Source organism: Pantherophis guttatus, chromosome 4, assembly GCF_059756535.1.
Source record: "Pantherophis guttatus breed Tessera chromosome 4, ASM5975653v1, whole genome shotgun sequence".
NCBI lineage: Eukaryota > Metazoa > Chordata > Lepidosauria > Squamata > Colubridae > Pantherophis > Pantherophis guttatus.
Window position 1 is genome coordinate 146,882,057 of NC_142066.1, and position 14,619 is coordinate 146,896,675.

The 14,619-nt window shown below is 40.7% G+C and overlaps 1 protein-coding gene across 6 annotated transcripts in view; it reads left to right on the forward strand.

Annotated features, from left to right (window-relative positions):
* The window catches only part of DIP2C (DIP2 acetate--CoA ligase C (putative)), a 370,070-nt gene that overhangs the window by 287,557 nt on the left and 67,894 nt on the right, over positions 1-14,619 (forward strand). For 4 of the 6 annotated variants that reach the window (XM_060683684.2, XM_087893042.1, XM_060683695.2 and 1 more), the window contains 4 exons: positions 3,410-3,533; positions 4,436-4,545; positions 8,708-8,810; positions 9,802-9,866. In XM_060683684.2, the coding sequence (XP_060539667.1) occupies positions 3,410-3,533; positions 4,436-4,545; positions 8,708-8,810; positions 9,802-9,866 (402 nt within the window). Of the gene's footprint in view, positions 1-1,648; positions 1,727-3,409; positions 3,534-4,435; positions 4,546-8,707; positions 8,811-9,801; positions 9,867-14,619 lie in introns of all 6 variants that reach the window. The other 2 variants (XM_060683680.2, XM_060683689.2) reach the window with 1 other exon arrangement.

Below are 14,619 nucleotides of genomic sequence, written 5' to 3' on the forward strand. Positions count from 1 at the left end.
GTCTTTGAATTGTTCCTTGTTCCTTTCCTAGCTGTGATGGCAATGAAGTTCCTGAAAATTCATCTATCTGATACAAGAGCAGATGCTTCACAAGACAAGAACCCCTATCATATCATATCATACCATATCATGTATGATATTAAGCAGCTGAAAAACTTGAGACGCTGTGATATGTATTAACTGTCCTCCACTTGTAAAGACAAATCTCATTTAGGTTTCTTTTCAAGCTAGATACTGTAAAGCTGTGCAGAGTAGTGTGTTTTAAAATGGACTCTGTCCATGGTTATATGTGCTAGCTTTTCGTTTTAGAAAAAATTCAATAATCTTTTGGATAACAGATAGCATTCCAAAAGAAACGTACAACTACATTTTAGAGAATCCATTCATATCATCCCCCCCCCCCCGGACATTCTTTTATGTTTTATCTCTTCTCCCCTCTTCCTATCTCTTCTCTCAAAATGAGATAGACACAACAAAATCCATCACATCTGTTGGTTTTCATAGACATTCTCAGAAATTGTTCAGATGTTGCAGAAACTCTGTATGGCAGAGAAACTCTGTTGAAAAAACAGTAGTGGGGAGTTTGACTTTCCTTCTTTGTAATTAAAACCTGGCCAGCAGCTGAGTAACAATAAGAATAGTGGCAAGGAAAGGCAAACCCCTCCTTCAATTTTTTAGCTTGCCATCGTTTCTAAAATATTTGTAGCATCCATTGGCAACCCTTTCGTGCATTTTTGCTAGATTGCTTTTTTGAGAAAAATATAGAAAATAGAAGCAGTGAAAGAAAATCTGTAGATGTGCAAAATATTATTTATTGATTTAAGCGTGCATATATATTTGCATTATACTATTAGACTTCAGATGTCAGGACAGAGTGTAAATTGGACCCAGAGAAGACAATTGAAAGTGTATATTGGCCTAAGGAATATTATTTCGTGTACATGGACATTTCTTTGTCTTATTTCTGCATTATTTCCTTTTTCACATCAAGCTATACAAAGTAAGCATATGCACTGTGTTATTTAAAGCAAGCTCTCTCGCTGTAGTGTTCTCTGGTAGGCCATACCTTTCTACACTCTCCCTTCCATTCTTCATAGCCAAAATAAAACACTGATTACTTCTTGGTTTAAAGAGAGTCCTGCTGATTACTTCTTAGTTTAAAGAGAGATGAAGTCTTATTCTGTCATTGTCTTTGGGCAATAGATATGCTTTAATTTTCTCTGGGGCATTAGAAAAACCTTAATGGGGGAAAGCTGCACTCCAGGAATACTTGTATTCAGGATCAGAGTGAATAATCTGGGTCTAAGTAATCACTGACATGATTTGAAAATAATGAGATCTGTCAGTTAGATTTATTCACAATAAAAGAAGCAACAACCCACAACCTTCCCTCCCAAAAGACACCCTAAATTTTCGGGATTCCAGCAAGGGATAAAAGGAGTAGACAATTGTTGTCGGTCCTAAACTAATGTAGGATGTATTTTAATATTTATGCCAACTTTGATTAATGCCTTTTAAATTTTGTACATTTTTTAGGGCCTGGCTAGTTATGAATCTCCTTGGTCTACTGATAGCACAGCATGCACAAAATTTTTCCCCAACTGGCATGATTTCATCCTCTTTATCTCTTTCTATTTATCTTAAAAAGGGTACTCCTCCTTCTGTCTGGATTTTCATAGAAGCCAAACCAAATGAGAGCTCATTTCTGAAGACTTTTCTTGCAAAAGTATGTCTTTAACTTTGCCAAGCTGGAAATACATATCTCATAATTACTTTAATCATTAGAAAATGCAAATATAATTGAGAATTTGTTGGGTGCCTGAACTTTGAAATGATTATACAAATCGGTCATAAACCAGTTTCTTATCCCAATATATATATATTTAAAATCAGCATATACAAACCCAACTGTGTAATTAAATACTATTTTTAAAAATCTGACTATAGAGAGGTTGATGCTAGGCTCTGAATGTGGGGGACAGTATAATGCATGTCTTTCCCTTAGAACGGATAGCTTTTTGACAACTTTTAAGTATACATTAAAAAACAAAAACAAATTTGAGTTGTTGAGCAAAACAGATCTGTATCTCAAGACCTTTCTTTTACTATCTCAATAGTCACAAAACCTCCATTTCTGCTTTTTGTTTGCTTCAGATTTCCAGTGCCTAATGTCTTTGTAATGCAATGAAAGTCTTGCTGTAAACGTATCTATTCTGTTTTGAAAAATGTGGTGTCTGGCTATTGTATGGTGCATCTTGTACAGATACTAGGGTATAGTGATGGATTTTATCTGTATATTCTGAACTGTTGTATCTTGTTGAGTACCTGTGACTTGGCCAAATTGAAACACAGAAACCGAATACTGTTGATAGAGTGTCATTGCTTTTTCTAACTAGAGTTTTCCAAACTATAAAATTCTGTGTTAGCTTCAGTGAGAAGAGAAGAGGAAAAAATAGAAAGAAATTAATTTTTAAAAATTCTATGGTTGCTGTAATTTTGTTGATTTTTTGCTTGGGGTTTCACAGAATTCAGGTGTCCCCTACTTCTGTTGGGATAATCCAAATTCTGAAGGCCTTTGTAGTGAAAATGGTGAGACAAGGCATTGTGTTGATGTGAAATATTGGGCAGTTTGTGGCTTAATGTATGGTATGAATCCGGCCAATACTATAGTTTATGATTCAGTAGAATGCAGACATTGTCATAGAGTCAAACTGTTCTAAAACATTGGTGTCCAATAATGGTCAGCTCAAGATATCTGGAAGGCAATTAAAATAACAGGTGTTGCATGTCCCTCCTTTTGTTTTTAGACATAATTTGCTGAACTATTATGGCTATTAGATCTCTTTCCCATAAAGTTATTTTTTTTTTCTTTTCCTTTGGATTATCTAATTCAGAAGTCACTACCATATACTATAAGTAATAGATTCCACTCCCGCTTAATGCAGTCTAATACTATTCCTGGTTTGGAATCTTGGTTTGGAATCTAATACTTGCTTTTTATAGATAAATAAAAAGACCTGCCTATTTAGTTTATGGATTGCTTTGTTGCCCATATTTGATTCTGGTTTTTATTCTGCTTTTCTTCTCCCTGTCATAAATTGTGCACCAAACGTCAAGTTGTAGTTTCAAAGATTGGAAAAGTTGGAGTCTTTCATGATCTGATTTTTGCTTTTTAAAGAAAAATACAATTCTCTGTATTAAATATTTTATCAAAAATGTTCTTACAAAAGCACTGAAGTGTTAAAAGCCAAGGACCTTGATCAAAACATAATAGATGTCTTTTTAAAAATTAGTTGACGAAGTAAAGCAAATGTTAATAGCTCAGACATATTTTAAAGGAAACATTTCATTACTGCTTTTGCATTGATTCACTTAGAAGCTTTTTCTCCCTTGCTTTTTCTTCAACTAGGATGCAGGTAGCCAACAGATCGGCTTCTTGCTTGGAAGCTGTGGTGTCACTGTAGCCTTGACTAGTGATGCATGCCATAAAGGGCTACCTAAAAGCCCTACAGGGGAGATACCCCAATTTAAAGGTAAGTTTGTGCAGGGTTAACTCAATACCATGTGATTTCATGTCCCAATGATAAGCAAAAGTAGAGAATTGTACTAATTAAAAGATGCAAAAGATGTCTGAATTTATGTCTTCCAAATCTGTGTAATTTTCAGATCAGTTCTGTCTATCTGCCCTGTTTTAACCCAGTGGTTCTTGTAGTTGGGCATAATTGTCATCTCAGGACCATTGAGAAGTACCCAACTGGACCCTTATTGTTTCCTGGCAGGATGAGGTTAAATGGAACAGTTCACTGAAGCCAACCCACAATCATCCTGTCTTCTACAGACCTTGAAATCCACAGCTTTTCTTCCAACTGATCAGTAGAACAACATATCTTGTCTTCTAAACTACCATGGGTTCTGGAGTAATAAAAAACCTCTCATTTTCAATTTGCAAAATAAAATTTGCTAGAAATCATTCCCTTTTATATTTTGTCCTGGGCATGCCATGGGAGGATGTATGTAAAATTTAAAAAAATGAAAAAAGAAGCATTTATATTGTCTTCACTCTTATCACTCTTGATACTTTTCAAAGCTTCTGAAAGGGAGCTGGTGGCATGCCAGCTGCCTGGCAACCAGGCAGAGGGAGAAGGAGAGACAGAGAGGCTCCAGAAACAGGAAGTTGATCCTCTATGGACAGTGTAGTCTAACACCCCCAGTGCCTATTTGAAACTGGGGCCAAGCTCTCAGGCTGAATATGCTCACAAGAATTTGATTTTGTATCTAATGATTCCAGATCTTCTCCAATGATACAGATCTTCTGTGTTATCACCAAGTTGCCAAAGAACTTTCCAAAGGTCATTTTTATTAAAGAACTGTGGACCATAATATTGCGTGATGGCTTCTGTTATTTTTAAAAAGTTGTTGTATGTTTGTTTCTAAGGCTGGCCAAAGCTGCTGTGGTTTGTGACAGAATCAAAACATCTTTCAAAACCTCCTCGAGATTGGTTCCCCCACATCAAAGATGCAAACAATGACACCGCTTACATTGAGGTAAGTGGTGTGTACATAATATATTTGTTCATTCATATTCACATGTGGATCATTTCCATCTATTACTCTGGGTCCAGATTAATAGTGGATTAAATATTCTAAGTAAATATATTGCAATGTACTCATTAAATAGTAAGGCATAGAGTATATGAAACAGTTCCAGTCCTATGCAACTATAGCAAACTGCACTTGTATAATATTGTTAGGGGAATTTTAAAAAACTTGATATTTCAATTCAGCAAAATTTGTATAAGATATTTTTCCCCCTCAATCTTTGAACAGCAACATGGATAGCCATTTTAGTGGCTACATGTTTGAACTTGTTATGTTTATAAATGATATAATAAGTCTTTGCTTTAAGAACTAATGAGAAGGGGTATCCCTTAAAGAAGAATGGCTTGTAGACACCAATGGGATTTTACACAACAACAGCAGTGGTGGGTTGCCCCTGGTTCAGACCGGTTCTATAAAACCGGCGGGGGGCTCTGCCCATTGACCCTGACGTCATGAGAAGACGGAAGCTTCGCTTGCGCGTTCGCGCAATCCCATTGCAAATCGGTAGTAAAGGTAAGTAGAACCCATCCCTGAACTACAGGTGTAAAATCACAAATAGAATTAAACATGCCTAGGGGCATACAATTTGGACAGATTTTGTCTGCTGTATCTGAAGTCCACTAAATCAAAGTCTATTGAATCAGAAGTTTTCTAAAAGCAGCAGTGGAAACTTCTCAATAAAAGTGTCAGCGTTCCAGAAAACCCCCGACTCCCAGTAAAGACACGGAAGCATTTTCCAAAGTTCTCTTTACTAGCAATAGGTAAACTGGCACATCTGGGAAATCCCGAATCTGAAAAACCCGGGCTTTCCTTCACTAATACAAAGCTCCCAAAACCAACCCCTTTCTCCCCTTTCAGTCACATGCTCCAATCATCGTCGGTTTTGCCTCGGCCCAGCCCTTGACCACCCCTCCTCCAGATGCAGACACCTGGTACAGCCTGTGTCTACTACTGCTGGGAGTTCTGTTTCTTTCCCTGTTTTTGGCAGGACTAGTTTTACTTTAATTGAGAAAGGGGTGATGGGGACACTTGCTATCGGGTCTTCAACCCCGCTGGGCTCGGTGCTCCTGTGGCCGGAGGGTGGCCCCTCTCTTCAGTGGGAAGGGGAATCTCCACGGCTTATTTGGCAATCGGCTGGTCTCTGGGGTTTTCTTTGGAGCCCTCCTCCCTCGTGCAGCTGTGGCAGGTCATTGTTATGGAACTGGGGCAGGGGCCAAGCACTTAGAAGCTCGATGTCCTGTCTGTCCACAGCGATAGCATTTAATCACCTCCCTTGTGGAGGAGGAGTGCGGTATGCAGGTTTTGAAATTGGTTTTTTTTCTAACGGCTTACGAGGTGGCTGCTGAGATGGTGTTTGGCTGGGGGGTGTACTTCTCTGTCCAGAGCAATGGACATGGTATAAATAGTTGTGGAGACACTCAGGTACACCCCGGATCCCACAGGCTTTTCTGACTTCTGGGTCGATAGCTTCTTTGAAGTAGTACAGGAGTATGCAATCAGGCAAATGGCTCAGAGTGCCTGCGACTCTCCTAAAGTCCCATACAAAGTCTTTCATTGGTCGATTAGCTTGCTTCATGAGTTTTAGCATGGCTTCGTTTTCGTTTATGCGGTCTGGGTCGTCAAAGTGGGACCGTAGCAGTGTGATAAAGCCTTCAATATCAAAGTTCAACAGCGCCCTCATCATGCAGCTGGGCTATCCATTCAGATGCCTCCCCATCATTCATCTCATCTGAGATTGCTGACACCAAGTCCCGTTCTGCTTCGTATTGGTCACCATACTGATCAACGTGAGCCCAGACCCTGCTGAGGAAGTAAGCTAGCTTGGCTGGCATTCTGTCAAAAGTTGCTCTGAAGGGGGGGGGGTGTTGGCCTTGCGGGGGGGGGCTCGTCTGCAGGTGGTTGGGGGGGGCTGGCTGTTGAGCTGCTTGTTGCTCTGGAGGGAGCGGCATTGCAGCCGGCTGTTGGATTAGTCCCCCCTGTGGTGCTCCTGGTTGTTGCATTCCAATAGGTTGGTGTGAAGGTAGCTGGGCTGGAGAGGGGGCAGGCAACGGCGTTGGTTGTTGGGGGAGGGGGGCTGGCTGTTGAGCTGCTTGCTGTGCTGGAGGGGGGGCCATTGCAGTCGGCTGCTGGATTGGGCCCCCCTGTGGTGGCAGGACCGTTGAGGCATAGGACGGTGGCCAGGGGGGATCCCTGGGAGTTTAGGACAGGCGGTGCAGGATACCACTGGCCCTGGATCCATTCCTGGCCTGGATAAAAAGCCCAACCGGGTAGATTGCTCTCCGCAGGAGGTAATGCTAATGCAGGCTGGCGTGGGGCCCAAAAAGGAGGGTTTTGGAATCCCACTGTTGCAGGCTGGCCATGGGGCGTCGATCTTTCCAATTCGCTCCTGACCGGGGGGGGCTGCACTCCACTAACCCCCCATCCTAACCCCACTCCTCCTCCAGATGCTGGACCGCCCTGACCTTGACCGATAGGAAAAACTGTTATTATGTCTACTAACTCCCCTCTCCTAAATCCCCCCTCCTATTTTCCCACACATGAGGAGATGGCAGCATTGAAGCTTCCGGCTTAATATGGCTTCCAAGGCTGACAAAAAGCTAATTTGAAAAGTTCCAGAGTACAATACTATGTGCAAAACTTAGTAAAAGATAGATGCAATAGAAATGCTTTAAATAAACAAGGAAGGAAACTGAATACTTCATAATATTTTTCATGAATTAAATATCAGGATAACGGATACAGGAGCAGAAATAGTAGCACTCAGCAGACTTTTACAAGGAAGGGATGGATACCAATGTGTATAGAGACATGGGAACTACGTTTTATCATTAGACAGTTTGACAGATGTTCTTTTTAGAAGCCAGGGGAACTATATTATTCAACATTACTTTTAGCACATATTGGTGGTTTACTATTCCACAGAAACAAAAGAAAGACATTTGCTTCCAAAATACGTTGTTAGCTTACATGGACTTCTAGTTCACCTCTATTTCAAAGGTTTAAGCAGAGGAACAAAAAAATAAATGCGTATCAAATTCTATATTAAGCTTGCAATAGCATTCATGGTGCTTGTAGGGGTTGGCCACTAAAAGCCAAGGGCCCCATGTGCTTCCAAGCCCCCTTTTCTCCTTTTGAATCTGAAAAGCTTCAACACTATAGTGCCTATGTTTAATTGTGAGGTTAGAGCAAAAAAAGGCAAATGCAATTTTAGATTGCATCTTTCAGAGTCATTTGCAGTCATGAAGGGCCATAATTCAGGTTTAGTTTCTGTGCTGGTCAGACTCCATTTTAAGAGTGATAGCCAATTTGAAGAAAATCAAAATAGGCTCAAAGATAGGCAGCAGAGAAGATTTCACTTGAGAGATAGAGGCTGCAAGAGAATTCAGAGGAAAGGACTTCTGAAACATTTAAAGGGGTGTCACACAATAGTAGGCTCTAAATAGCTCACTGTTGGTTATAATGCAGAATCTGGAACTGGTTAGGAAAAGCTTATTAATGGTAATAAGCTTTGATAATGAAACTGTTTCCTGGGAAAGAAATAAGCTGCCTTTCACTGGATGAGTTCAAGCAAAAACTAGGCAGCTTTCTAATGGAGATACTTTAATTTGGATTTCTGTAGAGATCAGGGGGCGTCAATAAGATTGTTCAACTATTAAGGCAAACTAAGTATCGATATGAGAGTGGGGTCTTCCCCCCCCCCAAACTGCTTAGTCTGGATCTTTAGGGAGCTAGGATAATGGAAGATAAGAATGTATAGATAATTAGCGGGCTAATATAAATGGATAGAAACAGGGAACTGGCTGTGTAAGAATGGGAACTTGGTTATTGAATAAAGCACAGCTTTGGTTAATGACCTAATACTGAATGGCAGATATCAGTACACTTCTGAGATACACAGCAAGATATATTTTTTTTATGGCGCACAATTTACAACCATCACAAAACTACAGGCTCCCTTATGGTCATAATTCAAGGACTTCTTGTATTTGGGGGTTGGAAGACTTGATGGAGCACCTGGCATAGACAGGTGTCTGTCTCCCCCAGCTTATTAAACTAACAACAATGTTGTTATTCCCTGATACTGATGAGCAAAATTGTGTTACTGCAGTACAAAACCTGTAAGGATGGAAGTGTTCTTGGCGTGACGGTGACAAGGATTGCACTACTGACCCATTGTCAAGCGCTCACCCAGGCTTGTGGATACACGGAAGGTATTTCAACACTTTTTTAAAAAAACAAATAAACTAGCTTCAGAAAATGATTTAGCATGATAGATTTTACTGGCTTTTGTTTTAAATAATTGGGCGGAGACAATTAATTAATAGCTAGGAGCTAGGCTATTTTCCCCCAAAATTGGAAAACAACACAGATTATTAGTTAGCCAAACTAATTTTTGAATCTTCCCAGAACAAAACTGTATTTGTTCAGTAATTTCTTCAGAAACAACTGCCCTTTTTTGCAGTATTTGAAGCATCCTCTTGCTGCAAGTGAGAACAACAGAGAAATTGTAGTGCAAGATCTAAAATAGTTTAAAATCCTACGTCATTCCTTAGAAAGAAAATCCATTCTTCCCATGGCATCAATCCAGAAAATGAAATAGGATATAAGTAAGTATGATACAGTTAGTCCCTTTTTGTGCAATTAGTAGGCCCATTCAGGCTGGATACACCCGTCATGCTGCAAAACTCAACCAGGATTAATAAAAAGAGGAGCTGGATTCAAATATTCAGCTGAGATCAGGACCTCCAAAAGTTTATACAAGATAGAAAGCTGTGGGATGAGATTTTTCCAAACTTCAGACTGTCATCCAAGATGAAGAACAACTTCAGAGTTGTAATTTTCATCTCTAATTAATATGAACTTCTCAAGTTCTACATGTCTTGAGGAAATCTCTATAGGTGGAACAGTCATTATTTTTGGAAATTATTTCCTGCTCTCACTTTCAACATTTCCCACCTATTTTCAGGAGAATAAGTCACTGTGACATATTAAGCAAATGTCAATGAAGGAAAGAGAAATGAAGGATCAGATAGGTAAAAAGCAATGAGTCAGAATTGATTTACTTCAAATTGTCTTACACTTATTTCCTTTTTTTAAAAAAAAATGAATCAATTACATTTTAAGATGGAGCTTTTGATTGGCTGTACCTGGTATCCAGGAACTAACATTGTTTTGTTTTTGTTTTTGTTTTATGTCATGAAGCTGAAACTATTGTGAATGTTCTGGATTTCAAAAAAGATGTGGGTTTATGGCATGGCATCCTTACAGTAAGTCTACCATTATTTTTAAATAATTGCTTTAAAATGGGATATTAAAGTTTGCATTTCCATTAAACACATGTTGAAATCTTCTCAAGATGTCCCATCTTTTCTAATACTGAAGAATGATAGTTTGAATTTTGATATTCATAGTGGAAGAACTTTGTGTTAGAAGCCACTATTCTTGTCCAATAATAAATATTCTCGAAAACTGTAGAGCAGTTTACTTCTGCAACTGGAGACATTCAGTCTCTGGATGTCAGTGTCTTTTGGAGGGGTTTAAAGGAAAAAATGGTAGAATTTTCTTAATCTCATTCTTGGCCCTAAAACAGGAACAGCCTCTGTCTACCAATTACTGGAATTGATCCAGCACATCTGCTAGTCTGAAGAATGCTGCTCCCTTTAGATACCCACAATTGCACTTGTAAACTTTAGTCATACCTTTAAGTTTACAACTTTAAGTAAGTTCAAGACTAGGTTCACACATCCAATTAAATAATAATGTAGCTTTCTGGAATTTGACTGATTTATGTATAGCCAGTCAACGTGCTAATTAAAAGAAGTCACGTCTTGGATGTATGAACTCAATTAAAAAGAGACATTATTGGCTCAGAAAAATACCTGAAGCTATGTCACATATCATTATCAGACTATCAATATTCTTTTTCATCTTAAAGGTTAAGAGTAAATCAAAACTGGACAAGTCTGTTCAAACCACCATCACTTATAACTTCCTCAGTATGGCTCACAACTTGGTTTATTCCCTTCTTTTAAAAAAATCTCTCAGTCCACATCTCTGGAATGCATCTGTCCCGTCTTCCACCTTCCCTTTTAGAGAAGATGATATAGAAGGCGGAATATTTAAAAACTTTAGAGGATTCTGGATGAAACTGATTCCTTCAAGTCAGGTTTCAGGCCCAGTTATGGAAGACAAGCAGCTCAAACTTCTAGATGATCAATGGCAAGGAGAGGATGGGGATAGGGCTCTTTACTCTCCTCAACTTCTTAGTGGCTTCATGATGGAATGAGGTACCATCAATATGCTGATAATAATCTGCTTTATATCAACACCACTTAATATAAAGTGATCCAAGTGGTACTGCCGGCCACCGAGAATGCCTGGAGGTTGTGGGGATCTTGATAGGGCACAAACATCAGCTGAACTCTGGTAAAACGAAGTGGCTTTGGTCCATAGAGATTCCAGCTCCAGGACTTTTAACATCTTTAACATTGGTTGCACTTGTGGATGATCTATGACAAGGACAGGATGATGCTGCGCAGCCATCCTTGATCTCCTTGACTTTTCAGTAGCTTTCAATACCATTAACCATGGTGTTATTTTGGATCGGCTGCAGTATTTGCAGCTCCGCCACCCAGAATTCCAGTCAGATTTCTGGGACAGAAGTAGTATTGATTGCCCTTGTGGATGATCTATGTCAAGGACAGGATAACGATGGGCATCATCCTTGATGTCTTTGACTTCTCAGTGGCTTTTGAAACCATCAGCCATGGTTTCCTTTTGGGCCATCTGTTGAATTTGTGCTGGGCCGCATGGTCTTGCGTGGATTCTATTCATTTCTCCAAGGCCACTACTAATGAGTGTTAATAGGGAATGAGAGGTTCAGTCCACAGCTTCTCCATTGAGGCATGCCAAAAGGCTCGGGGTCCTCTTCTACTCCTTTTTTAACACCTACATCAATATGCTGATAATCAGCTTTACATCAACACTCCTGGTGATCCAACGAGTACTGCTGGCCTCCTTAGTGCCTGGAGGTTTTGGGGGCCTGGAAATGGGACAACAAACTTTGACTGGAAAGAAGCCCAAAGAAAGATGCATGGAGCTTCCGGCTCCGGGACTTTAACACCTTTAGTTCTGCAAGAGGTTGCAGGTCCAGCTATAGGACAGAAGTAGCATTGGTTGCACTTGTGGGTGATCTATGGCAAGGACAGACCAATTTGGTGCCTGATTCCCAATTCCTCTTGCTTGCTGACCGGCTGCAATCATGAGAACCATTGCACAACTTCGTGTTGTATGGCAGTTTTCCCCTTTCCTGAATGAACATTCCTTATATTGAAATTAACATCACTGTCCACCATGGCTGATGAAACCCTCCAGGATAGTACTATTGATTGCCCTTGTGGATGATCTATGTCAAGGACAGGATAACGATGGGCATCATCCTTGATCTCCTTGACTTTCAGTGGCTTTAAAACGATCAGCCATTGTTTCCTTTTGGGCCATCTGCTGAATTTGAAGTTTGACATGTTCTTGCGTGGGTTCGACTCCTTTCTCCAAGGCCGGTCCTAATGAGTGTTAATAGGGAATGAGTAGTTCAGTCCACAGCTTCTCCATTGAGGCATGCCAAAGGACTCGGGATCTCCTTCTACTCCTTTTTAACACCAACATCAATATGTTGATAATCAGCTTTACATCAACACTCCTGGTGATCCAACTGGAACTGCTGGCCTTTCTAGTGCCTGAAGGTTGTGGGGGTCTGGAAAGGGGACAACAAAGAAGCCCAAGTTCTGCTTTGGACAGAAACAGTATTGGTTATACCTGTGGACGATCTGTGGCAAGGACATGATTCTTGATAGATAAATGAACATTCCTTATATTGAAATTAAGATCTTTCTCCCCCATGGCTGATGAAACGCTCCAGGATAGCAGGGATCTGGTGGGATCAGACAGTGAAGATGGGGCATTTCTGGGATTTTGTAAGAAAGCCTCAGATTACCACCCCTTAAAAATATATTTCAATCCTTCGGTCTCGCATCTTCCCTTTTGCGGACATTGGTGTAGAAGGTAGAATTTTGTGACCTATAGAGGAATCTGGATGGAATAGATTCCTCCCAGTCAGGTTTCAAGTCCAGCTATGGGAGTGTAGTAGCATTGATTGCATTTGTGGACAATCTATGGCAAGGATACGATGACGATGTGCATCCATCCTTGATCTCCTTGACTTTTCAGTGGCTTTCAATACCATTAACTATGTTGTTATTTTGGGTCGGCTGCAGTATTTGCAGTTGTGCAACCAGTATTCCAGGCATATTTCTGGGACAGAAGTAGTATTGGTTGCCCTTGTGGATGATCTATGGCAAGGACAGGATGATGATGGGCATCATTCTTGATCTCCTTGACTTTTCAGTGGTTTTCAGTACCATTAACCATGGTGTTGTTTTGGGCCATCTGTTGAATTTGTGCTGGGCCGCATGGTCTTCTGTGGATTCTATTCATTTCTCCAAGGCCGCTACTAATGAGTGTTAATAGGGAATGAGAGGTTCAGTCCACAGCTTCTCCATTGAGGCATGCCAAAGGGCTCGGGGTCCTCTTCTACTCCTTTTTAACACCTATATCAATATGCTGATAATTAGCTTTACATCAACACTCCTGGTAATCCAACGGGTACTGCTGGCCTCCTTAGTGCCTGGAGGTTGGGGGGGGGTCTGGAAAGGGGACAACAAACTTTGACTGGAAAGAAGCCCAAAGAAAGATGCATGGAGCTTCCGGCTCCGGGACTTTAGTTCTGCCAGAGGTTGCAGGTCCAGCTATAGGACAGAAGTAGTATTGGTTGCACTTGTGGATGATCTATGGCAAGGACAGACCAATTTGGTGCCTGATTCCCAATTTCTCTTGCTTGCTGACTGGCTGCAATCATGAGAACCATTGCAGAACTTCGTGTTGTATGGCAGTTTTCCCCTTTCCTGAATGAACATTCCTTATATTGAAATTAACATCACTGTCCACCATGACTGATGAAACGCTCCAGGATAGTACTATTGATTGCCCTTGTGGATGATCTATGTCAAGGACAGGATAATGATGGGCATCATCCTTGATCTCCTTGACTTTCAGTGGCTTTAAAACGATCAGCCATTGTTTCCTTTTGGGCCATCTGCTGAATTTGAAGTTTGACATGTTCTTGCGTGGGTTCGACTCCTTTCTCCAAGGCCGGTCCTAATGAGTGTTAATAGGGAATGAGTAGTTCAGTCCACAGCTTCTCCATTGAGGCATGCCAAAGGGCTTGGGATCTCCTTCTACTCCTTTTTAACACCAACATCAATATGTTGATAATCAGCTTTACATCAACACTCCTGGTGATCCAACTGGAACTGCTGGCCTTTCTAGTGCCTGAAGGTTGTGGGGGTCTGGAAAGGGGACAACAAAGAAGCCCAAGTTCTGCTTTGGACAGAAACAGTATTGGTTATACCTGTGGACAATCTGTGGCAAGGACATGATTCTTGATAGATAAATGAACATTCCTTATATTGAAATTAAGATCTTTCTCCCCCATGGCTGATGAAACGCTCCAGGATAGCAGGGATCTGGTGGTATCAGACAGTGAAGATGGGGCATTTCTGGGATTTTGTAAGAAAGCCTCAGATTACCACCCCTTAAAAATATATTTCAATCCTTCGGTCTCGCACCTTCCCTTTTACGGACATTGGTGTAGAAGGTAGAGTGTTTGTGACCTATAGAGGAATCTGGATGGAATAGATTCCTCCCAGTCAGGTTTCAAGTCCAGCTATGGGACTGTAGTAGCATTGATTGCATTTGTGGACGATCTATGGCAAGGATACGATGACGATGTGCATCCATCCTTGATCTCCTTGACTTTTCAGTGGCTTTCAATTCCATTAACGATGGTGTTATTTTGGGTCAGCTGCAGTATTTGCAGCTCTGCAACCAGAATTCCATCCAGATTTCTGGGAAAAATAGTATTGGTTGCATTTATGGATGATCTATGGCAAGGACACGATGACA